General features: G+C 37.5%; 2 protein-coding genes across 5 annotated transcripts in view; one reads left to right on the forward strand and one right to left on the reverse strand.

The window, feature by feature from the left end:
* ASB3 (ankyrin repeat and SOCS box containing 3) overlaps window positions 1-27,462 on the forward strand; it is a 192,842-nt gene that overhangs the window by 38,883 nt on the left and 126,497 nt on the right. The window lies entirely within an intron of this gene.
* The window catches only part of ERLEC1 (endoplasmic reticulum lectin 1), a 39,520-nt gene that overhangs the window by 6,185 nt on the left and 5,873 nt on the right, over window positions 1-27,462 (reverse strand). The window contains exons 2-14 of one of the 4 annotated variants that reach the window (XM_004029229.4): window positions 25,896-26,000; window positions 24,334-24,414; window positions 22,759-22,836; window positions 22,556-22,619; window positions 21,265-21,299; window positions 18,725-18,948; window positions 18,503-18,632; window positions 11,854-12,015; window positions 11,038-11,097; window positions 7,207-7,331; window positions 5,655-5,732; window positions 5,340-5,415; window positions 1,509-2,384 (exon numbers count right to left, since the gene is read on the reverse strand). In XM_004029229.4, coding sequence (XP_004029278.1) covers window positions 2,313-2,384; window positions 5,340-5,415; window positions 5,655-5,732; window positions 7,207-7,331; window positions 11,038-11,097; window positions 11,854-12,015; window positions 18,503-18,632; window positions 18,725-18,948; window positions 21,265-21,299; window positions 22,556-22,619; window positions 22,759-22,836; window positions 24,334-24,414; window positions 25,896-26,000 — 1,290 coding nt within the window. In that variant the 3' untranslated portion in view covers window positions 1,509-2,312. Of the gene's footprint in view, window positions 1-1,508; window positions 2,385-5,339; window positions 5,416-5,654; window positions 5,733-7,206; window positions 7,332-11,037; window positions 11,098-11,853; window positions 12,016-18,502; window positions 18,633-18,724; window positions 18,949-21,264; window positions 21,300-22,555; window positions 22,620-22,758; window positions 22,837-24,333; window positions 24,415-25,895; window positions 26,001-27,462 lie in introns of those variants that run through there. The other 3 variants (XM_019021084.3, XM_004029230.4, XM_063696189.1) reach the window with 3 other exon arrangements.

Here is a 27,462-nt window from a genome sequence, read left to right on the forward strand (position 1 = left end):
AGACTCCATCTCAAAAAAAAAAGTATTTTAATGGCTTTGACCTTTGATCTTCTTAACAGGAGACAGATGCAATAAAAGGAAGTTAACATCCTGGTATCAAGTATTGGACAAGACTTTTTACACACAGTAAAATTCATTCACTGATACAATCATTTTATGAAGTAAGTATTCTCTCCACAAAAGAGGAAGAGAGGCTCAAAGACGTTCGCTGACATGTCTAGGATCACACAGCTAGTATGTGGTATAGTAAGAGATTTCGTGTTTGTCTCAGGTTCTTGACACAGGGTTCCTAAAACCTTAGGAACTTCCCAGGTAATGGGAGTGTCTTGTTACTTTTAAGGAGCCCTTTTTGATCACCCTATCTCTATCTGGATATAATTTATGCTGGACAGAGTTTATGCTAATGAGGTTACTTAGGTGGAGCCCCTAGATAGCCTCAGGATGGGGCTGCTCACTACAAAGACCAAGTGATTGATAGCTGGTTGGAACTTTCAGCCCCACCTACTGACCTCGGGGGAAAGAAAGGGGGAGGGGGATCTGAAAATCAAACTCTATAAACTCTCTTGGGATCTGATGAGCTTCTAGGTTCCTGAAGCTAGTGCTGGGGGAGTGGCACGCCCAGAGGAAGCCTAGAAGGTCTGCAGGCACCCCCTTGCCTCCCACCTCCGCCATACCTTGCCTTATGCAGCTCTTCCATCTGGCCATTCCTGAGTTGTATCCTTTATGATAAACTGGTAAACATAAGTAAAGTGTTTCCTTTAATTCTGTGAGGCATTCTAGCAAATTATTAAACCCGAGAAGGGAGTCATGGAACCCTTGATTTATAGCTGGTTGGTCAAAAGTACTAGATGCCCAGACTTACAATTGGCATCTGAAGTAAGTGGAAGCAGTGTTGTGCAACTGAGCCCTTTACTTGTGGGGTCTGATGTCAACTCCAAGTAGACGAGTATCAGAATTGAACTGAATTGTAGGACACACAGCTGGTGTCAGAAAATTGGTTGGCATGAGGAAGAAAAATCACACATTTTGGTGACCTCGTGTTCTGTGCTGTATTGGGTATAAGTGTTTGGTTTTTCCTATCTTGTACACAGTAAGTTAAAGACAGGATTTTGCACTGGTCTTGTTGGTGTGTGCCTGGTAGTCCCAGCTATTTGGGAGGCTGAGGTGGGAAAACTGCTTGAGCCCAGGGGTTCAGAGCAGCCTGAGCAGCCCCATCTCTGGGGAGAGAGAGAGAGAGGAAAAAAAAGGATTTTGACCTAGGTCTGAATTCAAAGTTCATGCTCTTTCTCTATGTGCTGCTTCCTACTAAAATCTATAAATAACCCTAAAATAGTCAATTATATTAGCCTTTTCTTAAACTATCTTTGGCCAGAACTACTAAAAAGGAGGAAAAGACTTTTATGGCCCTTTTCTGTTCTTGTTCAGATATGTATGTTTAAAATGTGTACAATAGAATAATGAAAAAAATAAAGGAATTTAATAATCTGCCATTGACTACATGACAACACTGCTTGTGGACATTTTATTCACTTTAAAATAAATATTGTGCTGTAAACTGTTCAGAAGTGAAATCCATATTACAGTAGGCAAGTACAAGGGATAGACAGCACAGTGTTTTGTTAGAGTAAACCATTCTGAGTCTCAGAAGCATCACCAACTGTCTACATCAGACAGATACTCATATCAAAGAAATAGATAAAAGTTCTGAGAGAGAAGCAACCTATTATAAATAAGAGTTTCTTGAGATTAACAAGGGTGAGGACAACTCCCATGTGAGCCTCTACCATGTGCCCAGTTTCTAGTTTAACAACTTGCAGAGAGCAGTTGCTATATAAAAATCTGTTGAAAGGATTTCAGGTACTAGAATTTACATATTTTACATGGTCTCTCATTTACACCTATCAGTTCCTTTCTTCATGATCTTTACTTCATTAGCTACTTACATATACTATAATTTACATAATAAATCTATTATTTAAAAACTTTCAATAGGTACAACAATTATGACATTTGATTAGGCTGGACTCTAACTTGCTTGGATGAGATTTATTTTGGAATCACAGTATCCAAGCAAAGAAAAACAGTCAGTTTATAAGACACAACAAAAATGAAAAAAAGCGAGACAAATGTCTGCCTCAGAAGTTTATCAATAACCTCTTATATACACATATGTATTCACAAAGTGGTTGAGAATCATTTTATACCATCCTTTAGAAGAGGTCCAATGGCTGAGAACTGTATAATGAGACACAGTGGGACAGAAATTATCATGACTTTCAATGATCTTTTCTTTCCCCTAACTTTAATATCCTTTAGTTGGGGAGAGAAAGAAGTCCATTTTCATCTGCTGTATCTAAGATTTTACAGATGACTGGAGATTCAACCTAAAGAAGAACAACAAAGCCATTAAAAAGTTGCTAAGCTGAATACTTTTCAGTACTATTCTGCTGAATGGATACATGTAGTTATATTTGCTAGAAGCATGAGTCCTTGTTTTAGATAAACATCCAACATTATTTCTACAAATTAAGCTTCTTGAAAAACAACTTTTAGTCATCCATACAGAATATGAGATAGGTGGAGAAAATATTTTTAAACAAGCGGGGGAGGGAAAAGGAACAAAGGATAGGAGTAAGAGAGGAACACATAGCTCTTATACAACAAAAATGACAGAACATTATGGCAAAATAATTAAGTGTATTTAAAATGAAAGGTAAAGAAAAATGTAACCCAAAGATGAAACAGATGTTGAAATTATCAAATGTTATAATAATTATAATAATTATAATAAACATGATGAAGAAAACATGTATGACCAGATAGGAAATTTCAGTAGAGATAAAAAAGAACCAAGTGGAGGCTGGGCATGATGGCTCATGCCTGCAATCCCAGCATTCTGGGAGGCCGAGACGGGCGGATCGTGAGGGCAGAAGATCAAGACCATTCTGGCTAACATAGTGAAACCCCGTCTCTACTAAAAATACAAAAAATTAGCCAGGTGTGGTGGCACATGCCTGTAGTCCCAGCTACTGGGGAGGCTGAGGCAGGAGAATCACTTGAACCCGGGAGGCGGAGGTTGCAATGAGCCGAGATTGCGCCACTGCACTCCAGCCTGGGTGACAGAGCGAGACTCTGTCTCAAAAAAATAAATAAATAAATAAAAACCAACAACAACAAAAAGAACCAAGTGGAAATGTTAAGAGATAAAAAATACATCAGTGATAAATTCATTCAATGGACTGGGCACAGCAGAGAAATTAACAAGTTTGAAGACAGCTTAACGGAAATGACCCAAATCGAAACAAAGGAAAAAAAGCGGGAATAAAGCAGTGTCTGAGATTCTGGGACAATTTTATACTAACATGTCTTATTGGAGTATCAGAATTAGAGGAGAAAAAGAATGGAGCAGAATAGATCTTTGAGGAGATAATGTCCAAAAATTTCCCCAAATTGATAAAATATATCAACCCACAAATCCAAGAAGCTTAGTGAACTCCAAGCAAGATAAATACAGAGAAAACCACATTTAGGCATTAGATAATCAAAGGTAGAACCATAAAGTCTTTAGAAGGAAATATAGGAGAATATTTTCATGATTTTGGGGTAGAAAAATTTCTTAGAACACAAAAAGCGTTAGCTATTAAAGAGGAATAAATGATAAATTGAATTTCATGAAATAAAAACTTTTCGTTCACCAAAAGACATTAATAAGAAAATGGGGCTGGGTGCGGGTGGCTCACACCTGTAATCCCAGCAATTTGGGAGGCCGAGGCGGGCAGATTACTTGAGGTCAGGAGTTTGAGACTAGCCTGGCCAACAAGGTGAAACACTGTCTCTACTAAAAATACAAAAATTAGCCGGACATGGTACCATATATGCCTGTAATCCCAGCTACTCAGGAGGCTGAGGCAGGACAATCGCTTGAACCCAGGAGGCGGAGGTTGCAGTGAGCCGAGATCATGCCACTGCACTCCAGCCTGGATGACAGAGTGAGACTCCATTTCAAAAAAAAAAAACAACCAAAACCCAAAAATCAGCCAGGCATGGTGGTGCATGCTTGTAGTCCCAGCTACTTGGAAGGCTGAGGCACAAGAATTGCTTAAACTTGGGAGGCAGAGGCTGCAGTGTGCCAAGATTGCGCCACTGCATTCCAGCCTGTGTAGTGGCCGATGCCTATAATCCCTGCACTTTGGGAGGCAAAGGTGGGAGGATTGCTTGAGTCCAGGAGTTTGAGACCAGCATGGCCAATATGGTGAGACCCTATCTCTATTAAAAAAAAAGAAAGAAAGAAAAATGAATAGGTAAGCCACAGACAGAGAAAAAAATATGTGCAATACAAATACAAAGAGTTAATGTCCAGACCTCTGTTAAGATGTGTTGAGAAGTGAGGACCTGAAATGTTCTCAACACATAGAAACAATAAATGCTTATGGTGATGAATATTCTGAATACCCTGACTGGATCACTACATATTCTATGGATGTAACAAAGTATCATATGTAACCTGTAAACATATACAAATACTATGTATCAATAGAAAAAAAATCAACTAAACAAAACACCACCAAACAAAAAGTGTTACACTGAGTCAGAGTTCAGGTACAGAAATATTATACACTATATGATTCCATTCATGTGGAATCCAAAAAAGAGACAAAACTAATCTACAATGTCATAAATCAGAAATGGGTATCTTTGAGCAAGGCTAAGGGGTATTTACTGGAAGGGAGTATGATAGAACTTTCTGCAGTGACATACCTTGTTTTGGGTGATAGTTACATGGGTATATATAATTGTCAAAACTTATCACGCTCATCACTTAAGATCTGTGGATTTTATTTCATGTAAATTATATCTCAATAAAAAACGTCAAACGTCAAGAAAAACCATGTCAACTATTACATGAGTGGTATGTCGGCCATATTAAGCCTTGGAGACTACTGAAGGTCCTTCCTAAACTTAATGCAAAAAATTAAAACATGGCAGCCGGGCGTGGTGGCTCACACCTGTAATCCCAGCACTTTGGGAGGCTGAGGTGGGTGGATCACCTGAGGTCAGGAGTTTGAGACCAGCCTGGCCAACATGGTGGAACCCCGTCTCTACCAAAAATACAAAAATTAGCCGGGTGTGGTCGTGTGCGCCTGTAATCCCAGTTACTCGGGAGGCTGAGGCAGAAGAATTGCTTGAACCTGGGAGGCAGAGGTTGCAGTGAGCCAAGATTATGCCACGGCACTCCGCCTGAGCCACAGAGCAAGACTCCGTTTCAAAAAGAAAAAAAAGAAAAAAAAATTAAAACATGGCTCAAAATGGAATTTTTGATTATTTTCTTTTTAACTTACCCCAAGAATATATTGACAGGAGTGAGGCTCTAGCATATATACAGTAACAGCATGAGGTGAATCTGATTCTTTGCACCTAAAACAGAGAGAACTTTAAGGTACTGCCCAAATCATTTAAAGTAAGATCACTGTTAATAACTGTACTCTTAAAAATCCCACTCAAGTGGACCCTGTATGATTTAATATAATTTTATCAATAATTTAAATGGTATACTTTCATAATTATTCATAATTATACTGTTTACATAAAACTTTTGTCCATAGGAAGCAGTTAAAAGACAAAGGCATACAGCATGATTTGATGGTCTAACTTACTTTAGTTTTACAGTCACCTGTCTTGGTTTGTCAGTTATATCACAAATATCTCCATTTCCATAAAAATGTGACACCATCCTGAATCAGAGAAACACACAAGTTTTATTAAACTAAAATCCCACTAATAGAATAATTGTAATGGGTAGGGTGAGAAGATGGTTAGAGGGATCAGTTTTGCATTAGTTAAAAAAAAGCCTGACTATAAAATATTCTTTAAAAAAATATTTTTAGGGTTATCTCACAGAGGCATTCTCTTGGATTCTATAAAGAGAATATAAGAGAGAGAGACTTCATACTGGCTTAGTTAATAATAATTATTTTCAACTTGCATATTATTTATTTGTATACAAATAATTTTGGTTAGATTCCTTTAAAAAATTGTTTTAAAGTTATCAATTTCCCTAGCCCACTATACTGTTTTGTAAAACAGTTCTTTGCTTCCGTCCTCCATCAAGCTACTCCCATTAAAATACTGTTTGTTAGGCACTGTAGTATAGAAGACAAAGCCTAGGCCAAACTGTCAATCTCAAATGAGCAGGATCCAAAGAAAAGCTTCATTTTACCACTCTAACACTCATTCTTCAACGTATATTGTACATGATACCACAAACTGTTTTCACATAAAACATACACCTACAAGGATAAGAAAAATCAATTTGTTTAGTACAATAATTAAATGTCTGTGGGAGGGGGGAAAGATAGCTTTAGGAGATATACCTAATGCTAAATGATGAGTTAATGGGTGCAGCACACCAGCATGGCACATGTATACATATGTAACTAACCTGCACATTGTGCACATGTACCCTAAAACTTAAAGTATTAAAAAAAAAAAAAAGTCTGTTTTAATTTTGCTGACTTTGACTTTGATCAGCCCGAAAGTCAGTACACTCTGAAAACAATCCAAATCATCTGTTTTAGGAAGGAAAAGGTAATACCCAAGAAGGAACAAGAAAGAATAATTGAAAACATACTGAGTTAAGAGTCTGCAAGAAAAGCTAATGCGTAGTTATTCTTGGGAAATGAGATTAACTTACTGGTGTTTTGACAAGGTATACTCATATATCCTAAAAGAGATGTGAGGTAGTTTTAAAAAACAGCCTCAGTTCTGACAGAATTGAGCCAGTTACTAATACCACTGCCACTCTCATTAATGTTATCACCCCCATTGTTAAGGGTGGCAGCCCAGGTTTACTGCATGCTATTGCCAGGCATTCTCCTTTACATAAATTACCTCTTAAATGACACAATAATCATATGAGGCAAATACCATTAGACAACAAAAGTGAGAGATAAAAAAGATGATGTAATTTCTCCAAGGTAGGAAGTGATGAGCCAGCATTTGAATCCAGGTAGTCTGACTCCAGGGACTGTGCTCTGAACTATTACACTGTGTTGCTTCCCTAAGAAAAGAAAACTAACCTAAAAGATATCCCTTGAAAAAAACTAAACAGGGATTTTACTTAAATGTTTGAATTTTTATGTTTCTCAATATTTTGAGTTTTAGAAATTCTAGTAATTAGCTCCAAAGGCAAGTAAAGTGAATCTTTACCTGACTGTCTGGGTACCATCGTCTTGAAGATGATAAGCTCTAGCAGTATTCTTCTTAGCCCATTCAATATGCTCTTCTTGGTTCCATGTCCCGACAACCACAGAGGTTTTCCCACTATCCTTGTCCTAATACGGGAAAAAATATTTGTGATAGTGCGTGCCTGATATCATCAAGTAGATATTTATGCTGATGACCTGACCTTATTGTAAGCTAGTCTTTATCTGCACAGTGGATATCTATATTTAGGTGTAATGATGTCAGTCAAATTCAATGAGTGGAAATTTAAGCACATTATCTTCTTTATTCCTTGTTTCTCTGAATAACATAACTAATTTTTAGTAAGGCTAGCTCTAAATGTAGTTATTTTCGGCTCTTCTATCTCTTTTTCTCTTCTACAGATCAGTCCCATCAGTTCTTTCCTGGAGATTTTTCAGCTTTAGACTCTTCCTCTACTTTTTCACTGCCAGCAACTCACCCCACAACCAAGAGTTTAATCTCTCATACCTAGATAATACTATCACATACTACTGCAATTCTTAATTACATCTTTGGCCTCTATCTCTTCCACTGCAGCCTGACTTCATCCTACGCAATGTTATACTGATCTTTACACTATTCATTTGGTACCATACTTATTTCTCTATTGGAACTGTCTGTCCAGAAACCCCTTTTCCCATTCTGCTTTTATTATTTTTTAAACACTAACTATATACTGTCTTATATGTGGAAATCCTTCCTTCTTTCTTCTTCCTTTTCCTTCCTACTTCCTTGCATTCCTTTGATTTCTTTCTTCATAGTGTATGCCAGACAACCATGCTAGGCACTAATAGATATCTGGTTAGTAGAATTAAAAAACCCTGGCTGGGCGCAGAGGCTCACACTTGTAATCCCACCATTTTGGGAGGCTGAGGTGGGCGAAATCACCTGAGGTCGGGAGTTCGAGACCGGCCTGACCAACATGGAGAAACTACTCTACTAAAAATACAAAATTAGCCAGGCGTGTTGGCGCATGCCTGTAACCCCAGCTACTTGGGAGGCTGAGGCAGGAGAATCACTTGAACCTGGGAGGCAGAGGTTACAGTGAGCCAAGATTGCGCCATTGCACTCCAGCCTGAGCAATAAGAGGAAAACTCTGTCTCAAACAAAACAAAACAAAAGAAAAGAAAACAAAACAAAACCAAAAAAACCCCTATGGTGGCAAAGGAAACAAGCAGGGCCAATGCCCAGTGGAGCTTAGTGCCTAATGTAAGAGATAGCTAATAACATTTGTTTTTAGCAACTAGATTAAGTTCCTGGATAGGCAGAAATTAGAGCAGCAAAGTGAAGTGTTTTAAGAGGTTGAATATGGAGCCAGACTGCCTCGGTTGGAATTCCAGTTTCCCCAGTTACTACCTATTTGACTTTAGGCAAGTTATTGAACCTTTGTTTCTGTTTCCTCATCTTGGAATAACAATAACCACTTCTTAAGGTTGTTATGAATATTAAAAGAATTAATACGTGTAAAGTACATAGTGCCTAGCATACAGCAGGCACCCTTTTCGCTAGTTACTATTATTTTTAATATCTCTCTAAACACCTAACAGAGTTCCCTAGAAAGTTCCAGGTTATACAACCTTGGCTAAAATAAGTTTGGTAAAACCTAGTGTTGGCAAGTGTATAGGAATGTAGCCACTGTTTATGGGAGTGTAAACTGGTCTAACTCTGGAAGGCAATTTTCCAGTATGCAGATACTTTGACCAAGGAAGTATGTTGATAGAAATGTCCCTTATGAATATACTTACAAAAGTATACCAACAGAACTATTTAAAAATGTTCACTAAAACATATCACAGCAAAAACTGGAAACAACTTAAAGGTCCATTAGCAGACGTCTGGTCTGGTTAAATACACTGTGGTACAAACATAATCCTCTGTATCTGCTGAAAAGAATGAAATCGATTGTTGCTGACGTGGAGCAATCTCCAAGATACTAAGTGAAAAGAACAAGTGGCAGAGCAGTGCATGATACCTTCCCTATAAATAAAAAAGTTATACCAAGATCTATATATATGCATTTTTTTTCTTGTGGCAGGCTATGAAAATGTTAACAGTAGTTAAACTTTTTTGAGAAGTGGTATGATGGCAGAGGAGACAGATACTTCTCATTTAAAATTTCTGGCATACATTTCTTTAATTAAGAAACTCATCAGGTATTATACGGGTTGTAGTTCAATGGTACTTTATCCTTTTTCTGTATTGTTATTAAAAAAACAAACATCTGCAAAGTAGCAGGAATAAATGGAAAGAATACTTAAATGAAACCTCTCAGGTTTAAGTGAAAAACAAAACAAAACAAAACAAAAAAACCGAACACATCCTAGTCTATGGATGCCTCATTCATTTTGGAAGATTTAAATGTGGAAGGTGAATTGACAATCTGTCCCAGTATGATCTATCTTGGAATTTGAGATCAGTTCAAAACATTACGAGTGGGCAAATATACGCTTTTCTATTTTGGGTATTATTTTCTTTTTTAGATAATGAAAATGGCCTTTTAAAGCAGCTAGGTCCATATTCATTAATTAAAGCTTGTCTTCAATACCTAGCAGCTTACTTTACTAAACAAAGTATAAGTAGGACAAATAACAGAATTGGAACTTGAACCTCAGAATTTAAGCAGGCTGGCTCAAGTATGGGAGAATACGGTGAGTTATAAAATTATAAATAAAAGAACTCAAAAAGTATAATCTTAAAACTTATTTTAAACTTAGATGATATGGTGTTTTCTTTTTTTAAAATTTTTAAAATTTTTTGTAGAGATGGGGTTTTGCTATGTTGCCCAGGCTGGTCTTGAACTCCCGGCCTCAAGTGATCCTCCTGCCTTGGCCCCCCCCCACCAAAGTGTTTGGATTACAGGCATGAGCCACTATGCCTGGCCCAGGGTGTCTTATTCTTTTGGCTAAGAAACTTGCTGTATTTACCCAATTTTTGTAACCCTAGCGATAATGTATGATCTTATCATTTATTTTCGTTCTTTTTTTGTTTGTTTGGTTGTTTGAGGAGTCTCGCTTTTTTGAGACAGAGTCTTGCTCTGTTGCTCAAGCTGGAAGGCAGTGGCGTGATCTCGGCTCACTGCAACCTCTGCCTCCCAGGTTCCAGTGATTCTCCTGCCTCAGCCTCCTGAGTAGATGGAATTACAGGCATGCACCTGGCTAATTTTTGTATTTTTAGTAGTAGAGATGGGTTTTCACCATGTTGGCCAGGCTGGTCTCGAACTCCTGACCTCAGGTGATCCGCCCACCTTGGCCTCCCAAAGTGCTGGGAATACAGGCGTGAGCCACTGTGCCCGGTCTCATTTTCTTAATTATTTTTTGAGATGGAGTCTCACTCTGTCACCCAGGCTGGAGTGCTGTGTTGTGATCTTGGCTCACTGCAACCTCCTCCGCCTCCCGAGCTCAAATGATGCGGCCACCTTAGCCTCCTGAGTAGCTAGGATTACAGGCAAGCGGCACCACTCTCGGCTAATTCATTTTCTTAATTTAAGGATAAGTTGTAAGAATGATTAATTTCTTGATCAAAGCAAAAGAGGTATAGCCACAACAGCTCATTATTCTACTAGGCTCATAGTAATAGAAGCATATGAGTAATTAATAAGCAATATCACTTTAAGGTTACCGATTTGGTTAACGCCAAGTGTTCCATTTTCCAAAATTTGGAGATACTTTGATTATACTAATCATACTAAAATCATCTCATAATTAAAAGTTATACCATTCCCCCTTTTTTTCTACAACAGATTCTTAAACTTTAAACCATCTAGTGGTAGAATGACATATAAATGCTATTCTATACCTCATGGTATTGATGTACATGTTTGCCATAGCAGAATTCATATTTCCACCAACCGACACCCTAAAAAAAAAAAAGAAAACATATTAGATTCAGTTAAGAACTGGGCCTTTCTCAATAATGCCACATGATACTAATGGAAATACATGTTATTTTTAAAACCTGTAAAAGCAACAGAATGGTTGAATATTAAAAGAAAACATTACTGAGAAATTAAAGACAAATACAGAGAATATGCACTGTCTTGGTAAAATTTTAAATACAATAAAACAAAAATTCCACTAGTAACTTTATCTCCCACTAGTACTAAGAGTCAGGGTCAAAATTTTTAACTTTGTAAAGGGAGATGTTGGCCAGGTGCGGTGGCTCACGCCTGTAATCCCAGCACTTTGGGAGGCTGAGGCAGGATGATTGCTTGAGCCCAGGAGTTTGAGATCAGCCTGGGTAACACAGTGAGACCCTGTCTCTAATTTTTTTTTTAAAGGGAGATGTTAATTCAAGTTTGAAATGTGATTGCTACATAACCAAAATGTGGGATATACAATCACATGCTCATTCTAGCAATCAACCAGAATCACATATGGTTGCCAGACAGAAGGTCAAATTTTTACCTTGTGAAATAAACAGAACATAAAAGCTATGGATTAGATTACAGAAACATGGGGGTATGAGACTGCAAAAAGAAAATGTTCTTTGGGGATGAAAGGATCCTGTCATTTCTCTAGAGAAAAATTCTTTTCAGTGCTGCTGATGCCCACTGGCCATACCTGGCAGGTAAAGTTGTAAAATAAATATTTAAACTGAAGATTTACTTCTCACCCCATGAAAGCAGTAAGAACCACTAAGAAACTCTTTTATGAGTTGGTCATCTGTCAATTTGGATATGTGGGTTGTCCCAACAGTGAGCACTGGCTGAGAGCCAATAGCAATCGACTTGTGGATCGCTGGAAATCTCTCTTCTTTAGTTGATTGCAAATCTTCCTAAAATTAAACACACAGGTTTAAGGGTTTCCATGCCACACTTAATTTTTTTTTTCAGTTATGGCTTAAGTTATTATTTTTAAACTGCAGAAAATTTGAAAAATAAGTTGTCCACTTGCTTTTAATACAATTTAAGATAATGGACTTTGCAGCACTTAGCATACAGAAAGCTCTAGACAAATGTTAGTTCCATCTGTCAGTTACGACCATCGTAAACATGAAGGGTTAATTTCCATTTCATATACTTTGTCTCATTATTCTTTTTTTTTTTTTTGAGATGGAGTCTTGCTCTGTCGCCCAGGCTGGAGTGCACTGGTGCGGTCTCAGCTCACCGCAACCTCCGCTTCCTAGGTTAAAGCAATTCTCCTGCCTCAGCCTCCAAAGTAGCTAGGATTATAGGAGCCTGCCACCACGCCTCACTTTTTGTTGTTGTTGTTGTTGTTTTTTTTTTTGTTAGTACAGATGGGGTTTCACCATGTTGGCCAGGCTGGTCTCATACTGACCTCAAGTAATCTACCCACCTCGGACTCCCAAAGTGCTGGGATTACAGGCATAAGCCACCGTGCCCAACCTTGTCTCATTATTCTTAATAAGTACTTTGCTACTTGCTAAGCTCTGTGTCCCAACATTTGGTTTTGGAAAATGTGGTCACTAACGGTAAAGAAAGAATAACAAACAGGGTAAAGAGAGCTGGGTTCAAATAAATATGAATATTAGTTACAATTATTAAAATGTAACAGGAGCATGCCTGTAATCCCAGCTACTCGGGAGGTTGAGGCATGATAATCTCTTGAACCTGGGAGGTGGAGGTTGCAGTGAGCTGAGATCACGCCACTACACTCCAGCTTGGGTGACAGAGTGAGACTGTCTCAAAACAAAGAAAAAAAAGGCAGTAAGAGCACAGAGGACAGGAGACTCACAGAGGAAGAGGTGGCTCAAATAGGCTTTGACCAAGAACTGAAATATGAAGACTTCACAAAGAGAAAAAACTCTTAATCAATTCTTGAAACATGAATAATAATTTGTGATTTATGTGTTTATCTGTGTGTTCTGTGACTACGTGTGTATATATGCATATAGACTTGAGGAAGAGGTAAAACCAAAGATGTGGGGGTATGATATTTAAATCTAAAGAGAGAAGCAGGTGCTATATGGTAGAAAACTAAATGCTGAGAGATTTGGACATCATTTTATAGGATTTAGGCAAAGATGTGCTGTGATGATATTTTTAAGTATTACCTCAGCAGTGGCAAGGAAGAAGGAATAGCAGGGACAAATCTAGAGGAAGAGAGTCAAGTTAGGAGTTACAGTAACCCAGGTGAGAGATGAAGAGAATCTAAAGTAAGGGAGTGACAGGGTTGGATGTAGAGAAAAGGGTAATTATTATTAAAGAGGTTAAAAAATTAGGATCTGGTGGTTAAATGGGTATTGACTGGCAAAGAAATGAATCTAGACCAGACTTTAAAAAGTGAGTGCACCGATTATAAATGAACGAATGATTTATAAAAATTAGACAGTATATGGGTTTCCAATAAATATATGGTAGATACTATGTCTCCTTTTTCACTTGCTGTAGTTACCGTTAACCAGCTATGGTTCTTTTGCTTCTATTTCAGCTTGTGTGAGTCACTGGACGGTTACTCCAGAAAGCAATGACCTTATTCTCTCTTCTTCCCAATATTAGGAAGAACAAGGACTGTCAAGATGCTGTCTTATTTTTTGAAAAGTCTCTGAACTTTATTGTATACCTTTTTCCACACACAGAGCCTACTATATTTTGGCATTATTTTAGGTGCTGAGTATTAAAAATGAGGCAAATATAGCCATTACTTCAAAGGAGTGAAGGTCTAATAGACTAAACTAATAACCTGGGAATACATGAGACTTCTATTAAGGTTAATGAAGAAAAACAATAATGCTGCATAGTGAAACCTGCAGCTGACATAAGGGGAAGAGGTGGCAAGAATAGAAGCATGACCCTTTATTACTACTTCTTCTGGACAGAACATCCATTTTCATTTTTAAGGAAAATTATTCTAATAAAAATAGGATGGTAGTTTATATAGTAGAGTAGAAAATTCATTACATGGACTCCTAATAGTCTAGTAATCTCTAAATTAACATAACAGGCAGAACATCAAACCAAAACTCTGATAGCCAGATTTATATTTTTGTTTATAAAAGAAAAAAAGTGTTTATCTGTATGGGAAAGGCTGATCCACACTAAAGAGGCAAACCATATGCTAAATGTACATTTTCAAAAGAAAAGTTATGTTTAACAGATTTATGAAAAAGTGATTCTGAAATAAAGATTATCAGTTTTAACTAACTACTCATCCTACAGTATCACCTAAGATTTTCATATGGCACATGTACCCTAAAGATACTAAGTATCAACATCATTGATCATCAGAGAAAAGCAAATCAAAACTACAATGAGATATCATCTGACCCCAGTTAAAACGGCTTTTATCCAAAAGACAGGCAATAAGAAATGCTGGCAAGGATGTGCGGAAAGGTAACCCCTGTACACTGTTGCTGGGAATGTAAATTAGTACAAACACTATACAGAACAGTCTGGAGCTTTCTCAAAAAACTAGAAATAGAATTATTATAAGATCCAGCAATCCCACTGCTGGGTCTATACCCAAAAGAAAGGAAATCAGTATATTGAAGAGATACCTGCACTTCCATGTTTGTTGCAGCACTGTTCACAACAGCCAACATTTGGAAACAACCTAAGTGTCCATCAACAGATGAATGGATAAAGAAAATGTAGGGTCGTCCAGCTGCAGTGGTTCACACCTGTAATCCTAGCACTTTGGGAGGCCAAGGCAGGAGGAATGCTTGAGCTCAGGAGTTCGAAACCAGCCTGGGCAACATAGCAAGACCCTTTCTCTACTAAAAAACATTAATTAAAAAAAGGGTACATATACACAATGGAGTACTACTCAGCAATAAATAAGAATAAGATCCTGTAGCTGGGTGCAGTGGCTCATGTCTGTAATCCCAGTACTTTGGGAGGCGGAGGTGGGTGGATCATCTGAGGTCAGGAGTTCGAGACCAGCTTGCCCAACATGGTGAAACCCCATCTCTACTAAAAATACAAAAATTAGCCGGGCATGGTGGTGGGTGCCTGTAATCCCAGCTACTCAGGAGGCTGAGGCAGGAGAATCACTTGAAACCAGGAGTTGGAGGAGAATCACTTGAAACCAGGAGCTGGAGGTTGGAGTGAGCAGAGATTGCACCACTGCACTCCAGCCTGGGCAGCCTGGGAGTGAGACTCCATCTCAAAAAAAAAAAAACAGATCCTGTCATTTGCAACAACGTGGATGGAATTGGAGATCATTCCATTATGATTCCATTATGATCATTATGTTAAGTGAAATAAGCCATGCACGGAAAAACCAACATCCCATGTTCTCACTTATTTACGGGATCTAAAAATCAAAACAATTGAATGCATGGAGATAGAGAGTAGAAGGATGGTTACTATAGGCTGGGAAGGGTAGTGGGAGGTTGTGAAGGAGGTGGGGATGGTTAACGGGTACGAAAAAACCCTTTCAGAATGAATAAGACCTACTACTTGATAGAACAACAGGGTGACTATAGTCAATAATACTAAAAGAGTATCATTGGATTGTTTGTAACACAAAGGACAAATGCTTGAGGGGATGGCTACCTCATTCTCCAAGATGTGATTATTATGCACTGCATTATCTGTATCAAAATATCTCACGTACCCGGCCACACGTGGTGGCTCATGCCTGTAATCCCAGCACTGTGGAAGGCCGAGGTAAGCAGATCACTTGAGGCCAGGAGTTCGAGACCCGCCTGGGCAACATGGCAAAACCCCGTCTCTACTAAAAAAATATAAGAATTAGCTGGGCATGGTGACACGTGCCTATAGTCCCAGCTACTCAGCAGGCCAAGGCACAAGAACCACTTGAACCCAGGAGATGGAGGTTGCAGTGAGCCAAGATTGTGCTGCAGTGAGCCAAGATTGCACCACAGCACTCCAACTTAGGGGAAAGAGTGAAACTCTGTCTCAAAAACAACAACAACAACAACAACAAAAGAGTATATGTAAAATATCTCATGTACTCCATAAATATATACACCTGCTATGTACCCACAAAAATTAGAAATTAAAAAAAAATGCTGAGTATTTTTATTTTTTTATTTTCATTTTTTGTTGAGGTGGAGTCTTGCTTTGTCGCCCAGGCTGGAGTGCAGTGGTGCAATCTCGGCTAACTGCAAGCTCCGCTGCCCAGGTTCGAGCCATTCTTGTGCCTCATCCTCCCGAGTAGCTGGGACTGCAGGTGTGTATCACCGTGCCTGGCTAATTTTTTTGTATTTTTAGTAGAGATGGGGTTTTGCCAGGTTGGCCAGGCTGGTCTTGAACTCCTGACCTCAAGTGATCTGACTGCCTCGGCCTCCCAAAGTGCTGGGATTATAGGCGTGGGCCATGTGCCTGGCCTATGCTAAATATTTTTAAAGCATTATCATCTGCAGCTTTAAAAAATTCAATTTTTCTCGACTGGCAGATTAAACCTATTATTTAATTAATTAATTTTGAGATCGGGTCTCACTCTTTTTACCCAGGTTGAGTGCAACCTTGAATTCCTGGGCTCAAGTGATCCTCCCACTTCAGCCTGCTGTGTAGCTGGGACTACAGCTATATGCTATCACGATTTTTATATCACTGGCTGAATTTTTTTTTTTTTTTTGTAGAGACAGGGTTTTAGTTGCCTAGTCTGGTCTTGAACTCCTGGCTTCAAGCAATCCTCCTGCCTCGGCCTCCCAAAGTGTTGGGATTATAGGCATGAGCCACCATGCCCAGACTAAACACATTATTTAAAGAGAAGTAAACTGGCATTTTTTCCTTGAAGAGTAACGAAAGCTGGGATTTATGAAGCATTCTGAATGAGCTAACTTTTAAGTATGTGCCAGTATACTTTACTATCAAAACGAAGACCAGAAGATAATTCTAGCCCAAATCTTTTAATATAGCATTTCAAATTAAACTGTGGAATTAATCACCTTTTCCTCCTATCAGAATGACAGCGTTGGTCACAACATGCACAAAGAGTCCAGTAATATTTTTGCAGAAGTACTCAAGAGGAAGCAAAGAAACAAGCCTTGCAGCCAAGTATGTTTCTTCTGCCTTCTTCTGGTTTAATGAAACATCCATAAGTAAAACAATCAGTCTTAGCCATGTAAGTGCTATGATGGAGGTCTGAATGAAATACAAGACCATAGAAGAGGAAGTAGTTATCTCTTCCTGGGTTAATCCACTGGAAGTTTTGGCTCATTTCCAAAGGAAGTAACATTGGAATCACATTTTCAAGCATAAGTAGAAGATCATGAGCAGAAGGGGTGGGAGGGGACAATGCAAGAGAAGAAGAAAACAGTATACTGAAGGTCAAGTAGGGCTGGGTGAGGTGTTGCACGCTTGTAATCCCAGCACTTTGGAAGGCTGAGGCAGGAGAATTGCTTGAACTAGGGAGGCGGAGACTGCAGTAAGCCGAGATCATGCCACTGCACTCCAGCCTGGGTGACAGAGCGAAACTCCGCGGTACTTTTAAGAAACTCTAAGTTGTTCAAAACAGCTGGGATGAAAGGAATGGTGATGAAAGATGAGGCTGAAATCAGACCACAAAGGGGTTTGTATTACACGAGTGATGATTCTATCCTGAGATGTAGTATGTGTTAACTACCAAGAGATTAAACACATAATCAAAGGGTGATTTCAGAAAGAGCATTTTATCAGCTGTGTGGGAAGAATTGGAAAGGGGATGTGTTAAGAGACCAGTTTCTGGTTCCAGGAAATAATGAAGTCCTGAACTAATGACAGGATGGATTTGAAAAGCCTTTAGAAGATAACACTGATACCTTTTAGTGAATGATTAGAGTTAGAGATAAATGAAGAGATACAGGTAAGAAAAATGACTTAGGTTTCTAATTGGTCAATTGGGTAGAACACAGGAGAAGGCAAGAAAAGGGTCAGAATGAAAGAGAAAAAAATGATGAGTGTGAGATTATTAAAAATGTACATATGGCTATGCCCAGTAGGCAGATGAAAATGGAAGACAATATATTAAAATGGGGAGGCAGTGTAGAGAAGTGGTTAAAAGGGCAGCAGTGAGGTGAAGAATTAATAATGTATTAGGAGACAGAGGTAGGGTTTTAGTCTATTTTTCAAGAGGGTTAGCTGGGACAAATACCTAAAAATTAAATTATAATGAGTAGGATGTCAAACTTTAAAATAGTATGAAATTATGAATATAAGAGAATATTAAAATAGTTTGAGTAGTACTAGAATAAGGAAAAGGATTAAAATCAATGAAAAGAAATGAAATTCAAAAGGTTGGGCCAGTAAAATAAATTACTACCATTATACTACAGAAATCATTAAAATATTGACATATGCTCTGAAATTTTAAAAATGAAGCACCAAAAAGCTATCATTAGACAATTCTCATACCTCTTTATTTCTCCTAAAAGGCACCCTTAGTATTTCTTCCTGCTGCTCCAGCTGCCTCAGGGTGAGGGGCTTAAATGGCGATCCTGGCAGTGATTGACAAAATATGTCATTCACAGGAGATGCTCTGAACCTATTCAGTAGGAACAAAGCATTAAAGCTATGCACAGAACACTTTAAAGCATGTGTGCATTTTATGTTTAAAATATTAAATGCACATCCTACCTATATTTAGGATGACTGCACAAGAGTGGTGTCAAAATGACAACTTCATATTCACAAGTTGTAACTTCAGCTACTGAAAGAATTTCATGCTTAGATTCAGGATGACATATGTACATCACAGTACTTGATCTGGGCCGGTTCTGTTTCAAACTACAAGGTGTACCATTTCCCATTCCCACAGGATAGTATGGTGTCATCTGACCTTCGATATTTTTAGTGGGAATCTTAAAAAAAAGAGTATAAGACAGACTTTTCATTAGACATGGAGATGGGACTGGGGGTGGGAAAGGAAATTATTATTCTGAAAGGAAGAAAACTACATTTTACTAATTAACTGAAAGGTAACATTTCTATATTTTAAGTTCTCCCTCTAATATTATTTTGATTCGTAAGTTTTTATTTGAGCAAATATGTATTTTCAGAGCTAGTTTAATACAGCAAAAAGATTATTTAATGCCAAAATTAACATGTTAAGTAAATGTACATTTATATAAAGGGCTACAAAATAATGATTAATATGAATTATTCTCAACAGTTCTAAAGAAAGAGACTAAGATAAAATATAGAAACTTACTATACTGGGCTGCTCAGAGCTTTCTTCTCTAAACTCTCGGTAAATGGCTATATTAGAGTTTAGATTTGATAGGTCTGAAGGCTGATTTGCCAAAAAATAGGGTTGTATAGTAAAACACACTATTCTAAAACAGAAGTTTAAATACAGTACTGACTGGTTCATCAATCTACTTACTCTTCTTCCCCGTTTTTAATATTAACAGCAATACTATCCAGCATGTAAACTCCTATATAAATATACTCAAGGCCAGCAAAAGACAAATTAAAAATTTTTCATGGAATGAAGGAATAAAGGATAGAACCTGAGAAGACAAGGATCACTAAGAAGTTAGCTCCTATACTTTTCTCTACATAAACACAAGAAAAATCCACTCTAAGAACTTTAAAAAGGCACTGTTAATAATATCTCCAAACAAGCTCTTTGGAGGCAGGGATTTCATCTTCTATCACTTTAGTACCCTATCAGCACTATGTCCGAAACCAGCAATAAATAAATGTTTTCAGGAAAAAATGTTTTGAGATTTCCTTATATGTATGTGATTTTTAAGCTAGTGTCTGAAATTAGAAAATCCTGGGTTCAAATCCAAGCTTTAAATTTACTAGATTTATGGCTTTGAATAAATTTCAGTTTTTATCATTTGTAAAAGTAGAATAATAATATACAGTCATGCACTGCATAGTGATGTTTTGGTCAACAATGGACCTTATATAAGACAATGGCCCCATAAGATTGTAATGGAGCATATATCAGAAATCTGATATATCGTATTTGGTATTGGCATTGCAGTAGCAGAAATGACTGATATTCAGTAATGGTACTGCGAACTTGGTTTTCTATGGGGAAAAAATATAAATAAAAATACACATACCATGTAGGTTTGTGTAAGTACACTCTATTATGTTTGCACAATGATAAAATCACCTAACCACATAATTCTCATAATGCACCTCCACTGCTAAGCGATTCATGACTGTATATTAAAAGGTTTTTGGGAGAATTAAACATTAGCTTTTGTTACATGTCTGGCAGTGTCTGGCTTATAAACTAGGGCCCAAAAAATAGTTTTCTTCCCTTACCATTTTCTTCCTCTTCCTTTATCATTTTACAGTTTGAATTCCATCTTTTGCTGTCTTCCAGAGTCACAGTAAATAACTATTTTAATCTCAAAGGTAGTCTATAAAATTAAAATCTTTTAAAATAGCAATGCTATGTGTGTCTCTGCTTAGCTTATCAAGTCTCTCCAAAGCTACCCTTTAAAGTTATAGGCATCATTTTTAAGTAATTTTCAAGGCCTTTGCCATTTTACTTTACTTCTAAAAAAAGTATCAGTATGATATTAAGCCATTTATGGAAATATCCTCTATTAATAAGTTATTTTAAAAAACTCTATAAAAATTTTTGGGATTTAAAAATTGTGATTAGATTTCCTGAGGAATTATTCTTTTTAAACGTCCCTATGTTACAGAAATCATTTATCCATTCTTTCTATTAACATTTATGAAGTGCCTATAATATGTCTGACACTCTGCTCTGTACTGTGGGGTAAAGAGATAAAAGACTGTCCCTGCTTTTAACATGCTTGCAGTTTGGTAGCTTGTTATTTACATTATAGTTTACCTGTTTTGCCCACAGGAAATGGGGACCAAAACTCTTAATAGTTTCCAGTGTTATATAGAGGGAACCACTGCTAAGCACGTAAGTGATATAATGCTATTACAGAATCTTCCCCAGATACATCAGTGATAGATTTATTTTTGTATAATCTTAAGAGTAAATAGAAAGACCACAGTGTAACTTTTCTCGGAAAAAACGAATATACTGCAAAGATTCTTTGACCCAGTCCTTTGAGGTATTTGATAGATGAAGAATAAGAACATAAAGATATATTCTGTCACTTGGGTTATATAAATTCATACCTCACTAATAATAAGTGTTAAGAGGAAAAAAATCAACATCTGTCACTTGCCTCATTTGATTTTTCCTTTTCTTCTGCTTCTCGTTCTGTGGAATAATAAGGTAAGTGTAAAGAATGAGCAGTGAGTGACATATGTGATACAAATGAGTAAGTTTTCAACCACCTTTGTAACCTTAAACTTCTTTCTAAAGAAGGTCCAAAACACATATGATTTTTATCTTACTACTTTAAAGCTAGTTTCCTTGAAATGGTTTTGTATGAAAGGAAGTCATATTTAATCTTTACCTAGGAAATACTCTATTTCAGGTAGAAAACTGGCCACAACAATTTTCTTTCGAGGTATTTTTATCTCAGTGAAAAATGTAATATTAAATTAACTGACCAATCTGAATATAGAATAAACATATTTCACAATTTGAGAGATATATCTATTTCTACATATAATAACTTTGCTTAAGCCAAGCAGAAGACTAACACTTATATATAACACTAACATGCACCTGGCATTGTTTTCACTATTTTCTGCTTTGATAAACATGTTTTTTTCTTACTTATTTTAGTAAAGCTTTTAGGCTGTGCATGGTGGCTCATGCTCATGCATAACATCCCAGTACTTTGGGAGGTTTGGGTAGGGGGATCGCCTGAGCCAGGAGTTTGAGACCAGCCTGGGCAACATGGCGAAATTCCATCTTTACAACAAATACAAAAATTAGTGGGCATGGTGGCATGTGCCTGTGGTCCCAGCTACTTGGGAGGCTGAGGCAGAAGGATCACTTGAGCCCAGGAGGTCAAGGCTGCAATGAGCTGTGTTCGTGCCACTGCACTCCGGCCTGGGTGACAAAGAGAGAATCTGTCTCAAAAAAAAAAAGGTGAAAACAAAGACTTCTTTGAAAGTTTTGTAAGGGACAGTTCAGAAACCCATTTCAGTATTTTATTTTATTTTGAGATGGAGTCTCACTCTGTTGCCCAGGCTGGAGTGCAGTGGCGCCATCTCGGCTCACTGCAAGCTCTACCTCCCGTGTTCATGCCATTCTCCTGCCTCAGCCTCCCAAGTAGCTGGGACTACAGGCGCCCGCCACCACGCCCGGCTAATTTTTTGTATTTTTAGTACAGACGGGGTTTCACCGTGTTAGCCAGGATGGTCTCGATCTCCCAACCTCGTGATCCTCCTGCCTCGGCCTCCCAAAGTGCTGGGATTACACGCGTGAGCCACCGCGCCCAGCCTATTTCAGTATTTTAAAATTCACACAATGTCCAAAAAAAAATCTCGTAAATTCCATTTTGAACATATATTTTAAACCAAATTCCAGCATTACTGTCAAATCACTGGGTAGACACCAACCTTTTTCAAATAGAAGGTTCTTGGCCAACATATTCCCAAGGTAGTACTCGTGAATATTTATTTTCTACATTGAAAAGTAAAATAAAAATATACTAAGTATTTTGCAAAGACATTTTTAAGGATACAACTTTAAAACTATCAATCTCATTATTAAAGTTCTCATCTTATAATGTTTCATAATAATATTTTGAAGAAAAACACACCTGACCAGTTTCTTTCTCTTCATGGTACTGCCGAATGTGTTTTCCATGACATACTTCGTAAGTCCAATAAGACTCAATCTAAAAAAGATGGATATATTTCAATACACAAAAGCCACATAACTCAGCTGAATTACTTTCTGATATTTGAAGCAGCTGAGACTTCCCCTAAGATTTCAGAGTAAGCTTTCATTAAATGACACTTATAATTATGCCTCAAAAAAATGTGAAATTTCTGAAGTCTATTCATTATTTTCACTGGCTCTATGTGAGAATTCTGTGAAGGAAATAGGTCTAGAACACACTTGGGGTCTGTAATAATTACCTGGCTTAGGGATAATTTTCTACATAGCTTAAAAAATAACAATTAGCATTTTAAATTAAAATTCTATTATATACTCGGCCCGGTGTACTGGCTTACGCCTGTAATCCCAGCACTTTGGGAGGCCAAGGTGGGCAGATCACTTGAGACCAGGAGTTCGAGACCAGCTTGGCCAACATGGCAAAACCCCATCTCTACTAAAAAATACAAAAAAATTAGCGGGATGTGGTAGTGCGTGCGTGTAATCCTAGCTACTTGGGAGGCTGAGGCAGAAGAAGCGCTTGAACCTGGCAGGCGGAGGTTGCAGTGAGCTGAGATCGCGCCACTGCACTCCAGCCTGGGTGACGGAGTGAAACTCTGTCTCAAAAAAAAAAAAAAAAAAAAAGAAGAAGAAAACTTTATTTTGAACTGAAAAACATTCAAAACAGCTTGATAAGTGATATGATTTGTTATTGGTATTATTGCGTATCTGCTGCATACACTAGACAGGAATTTAAATGAATAAGATATTATTAAGAAATAACTAGCTGGGCAGTCGCTCACGCCTGTAATTCTAGCACTTTAAAAGGCTGAGGCGGATGGATGGCTTGAGTTCAGGAGTTTGAGACTAGTCTGGGCAACACTGTGAAAAACCTCATTTTTATAAAAAATACAAAAATTAGCAGGGCATGGTGGTGCTCAGCTACTGGGGAGTCTGAGGTGGGAGAACAGCTTGAGCATGGGAGGTTGGGGCTGCAGTGAATCGTGATCATGCCACCATACTCCGGCCTGGGTGACAGAATGAGACCTTTTCTCAAAAAGAAAACAGCAAAAAAAGAAAAAAAAAAAGAAATAACTTATATTTATACCTAACTTAACATCTGATACAATAGGAACAGAGAACCAAATACTGTATGTTCTCATTTATATAAGTGGGAGCTAAAAAATGAGAACACATGGACACAAAGAGGGGAATAACAGACTTGGGGCCTTCTTGAAGGTAAAGAATGGGAGGAGGGAGAGGATTAAAAGAAAAAAAAAAAAAACAACCCATTAGGTACTATACTCATTACCTAGGTGACTAAATAATCTGTACACCAAACCCCTGTGACATGCAGTTTACCTATATAACAATCCTGCACAGGTAAGCCTAAACCTAAAATAATAGTTAAAAAAAAAACCTGATACAACATAATAAAGAAGAAACGGTATTTTCAAAGGTCCGTTGGCTGTTGGTAATCTATTTTCTAGTCATCAAGTAAACAAAAAATACATACTCTGTAGGAACAACTGCTTTGTTTAAATAGTGGCTCCAAAAGCTCTCTTGGATTAGGGCCTTTATAATCCTTTTCTTCTTCCTAAGAAAGAACTGGAGTTTAATACTTACAGTTTTTCTAGAATTTCACCCAACTTTGCTGTTTGGATATTAACTCATTACTCAAATCACAAATGCTTAGAAATAAAAGAGAAAAAAAGTCAAAATGTTTAACAAAACCCTATGGTATGCCATTGCTTTCAAATAACTGAAGTATAAAATATGGAGCCGTAAAATAATCTTCACAGAGTTCATGCTTTCTTAAAAAAAGGTTTTTTAAAATGTATTTTTGCTTTTCACAAGGCAAGAATGAAGGGAAAAAAGGTTTTTCAGTATCAGTTTCCTGAACCATTCTTATAAACCTATTTCAGAATTTTTAAATGCTTGTACCCAAACAAATTCTTAGCTATGAAAGCCCTTAGAATAGTTGAATCTTATAGGATATATTGGAAAGTTTTAAGGCACTTTTCAGTTTTTTCTGTATTTTTACATTTCAGATTTGAATGCCGTGTGCGTGTGTGTGTGTGTCTCAAGGAGACTTAAAATAGTGGTCTTAGATTTCAAATCTGAACAAAACCCAATAAAGCACTGAGTTTAATATTTCTATTTTCCAGATCATGAAAATATTACTGTATTGGCTTAATAAATTTATTGAGTGGAGGAAGTGAGTTTCAAATTTGTTCAAGTTTCCACAGCTAGCTATAGCCTATACCTCAGCCTCCTGGCTCCTAGGCCGGTGTCCTTTCCATTTTACCATGCTGCCTCTCCTGTTTCATCTTGAAAGAAGTCATTGCCTTGAAGGATGGATAAGAGGCAATTAGGGCATTTTAGGAGGAAGAAAAGGGCATGGGCTAAGATAATGAGAAAGCATGGGGTACCTACAGACTTATTTATAAACAATCATTTATTTAAAAAGTCACATATACATTTAAAAATTGTATCTTGTTTTAAAACCCTAATTTCTATAAAAAAAGCAAGTGTGGAGTTAGATTTTCATTCAAAACATTAATAATTGGTTGCGGCCGGGCATGGTGTCTCATGCCTGTAATCCCAGCACTTTGGGAGGCCGAGGTGGGCAGATCATGAGGTCAAGAGATCGAGACCATCCTGGCCAACATGGTAAAACCCCGTCTCTACTAAAAATACAAAAATTAGCTGGGTGTGGTGGTGTGTGCCTGTAATCCCAGCTACTTGGGAGGCTGAGACAGGAGAATTGCTTGAACCCGGGAGTCGGAGGTTGCAGTGAGCCAAGATCGTGCCACTGCCCTCCAGCCTGGCGATAGAGTGAGACTTCGTCTCAAAATAAATAAATAAATAAAATTAAAAAAAAATTGATTGCTAATTTTTCCCAAGATAAACTGCAAAATGAAAGCATTCAGGGATATTAAAAGTGATTAATATTTTTATGCTAAAAAAGCATTATTGAGAAATCTGTTATTCAATTTTACTTCAAAGTATGTAGTTACAATGTTTTACATAAATATTTTTGGTGACAGGATTATCGATATATTTATAAAAACTTACCTCATCCCCACTTGTCACAAGGGGAAGTATGCATTTATATTTTTCTTTATGTGCAGTTGTCATGATGACATAATTATCTTCTTTATACAAAACTCCAGTTGTGGGCTGCAAATAGAACAAAAAACATACATTATGTTCTCCGTGAAATTGTATCACACTGAATAACTTTAGTCTTAGCTGGAAAAAAGATTCTTTAAACTAATTTAACATTTCAACAGATGATTATTTTAAAGGGAGCGAAAATATGCTACATACATTAACAAAAATTTTAGATTCAGGGGGGTACATGTGCAGGTTTGTTACATGGATATATTGCATGATGATGAAGTCCGAGCTTCTAATATCCCTGTCACCCAAGTATTGAACATAGTATCCTAGTACTTCATAGGTAGTTTGTCACCCCTCCCTCTCTCCTGTCTTTTGGAATCTCCAGTGTTTACTGTTCTCGTCTTTGAGTGTGTATTCAACACTTAGCCTCCACTTATAAATGAAAACATACGGTATTTGGTTTTCAGTTTCTGTCTTAATTCACTTAAGATAATGACCTCCAAGCTGTATCCATGTGGTTGCAAAGGACATGCTTTCATTCTTTTTGGTGGTTTTATCAACATATTTATTAATTACAAAAAGAAGATAATAAACTTTATCCTGTGTCATAATAGGAAAATAAATGAACAAAATAATGTTTGGAGTATAAAGAAAAAAGGAGGAATGCAACAGATTGAAGTTAAAATAGTGATTATACTTGGGAGGTTGAGGTGGGAGGACTGCTTTAGCCCAGGAGTTCAAGATCAGCCTGAGCAACATAGCAAGACCCTGTTACAAAAAAAAAAGAAAAAAAGGCACTAAGAGGTGGCAATGAATGTTCATAGATACACCATCACCGAGCACTTATTAAACTTTTGTAAAGGGCCAGAGAGTAAATATTTAGACTTTGTGAGCCATATGGTCTCTGTTGAGCCTCTGCCACCGTAGCAACAGAAGTACACAATATGTAAACAAATACGGACGATGATGTACTAATAGAACCTTATTTATAAAAATACGTGGTGGGACAGCGCAATGGCTGTAGTTTGCTGACTTCTGGCATATATTGACAAAATTATCCTTAAAGCTTTCTACACTATGAAACCAAACAAATTCACATTGGTTAATATGAGTCAACAGAATTCAAATAAACACTTCAATTAATACAACAGATATTATTTTAGTAAAAACAAATCTCTGCTTCCTGATAGCAAATGTGATACTCATTTTACTAAGGCAGAGATTTTTGTGTTTTATGATACATGTTCTAAGATAATTCAATTCTCTCTTCACTTTCCTCTACGGTACTGTGCAACTATGGTACTATTTGGCTATTCCTGGCAAGGAGAACCTCTTCTTATTAAGGACCTTTGTTCTATTCTCAATTTAACAATAACTTTTTTTTTTTTTGAGACAGGGTCTCTCACTAACCCAGGCTGATTGCAGTGGCATGATCACAGCTCACTGTAGCCTGACCTCCTGGACTCAGGTGATCCTCCTGCCTTAGCCTCCCTAGTAGCTGGGACTACAGGTACGTGCC

This window comes from Gorilla gorilla, chromosome 12 (assembly GCF_029281585.2).
Source record: "Gorilla gorilla gorilla isolate KB3781 chromosome 12, NHGRI_mGorGor1-v2.1_pri, whole genome shotgun sequence".
In the NCBI taxonomy this organism is placed as follows: Eukaryota; Metazoa; Chordata; class Mammalia; order Primates; family Hominidae; genus Gorilla; species Gorilla gorilla.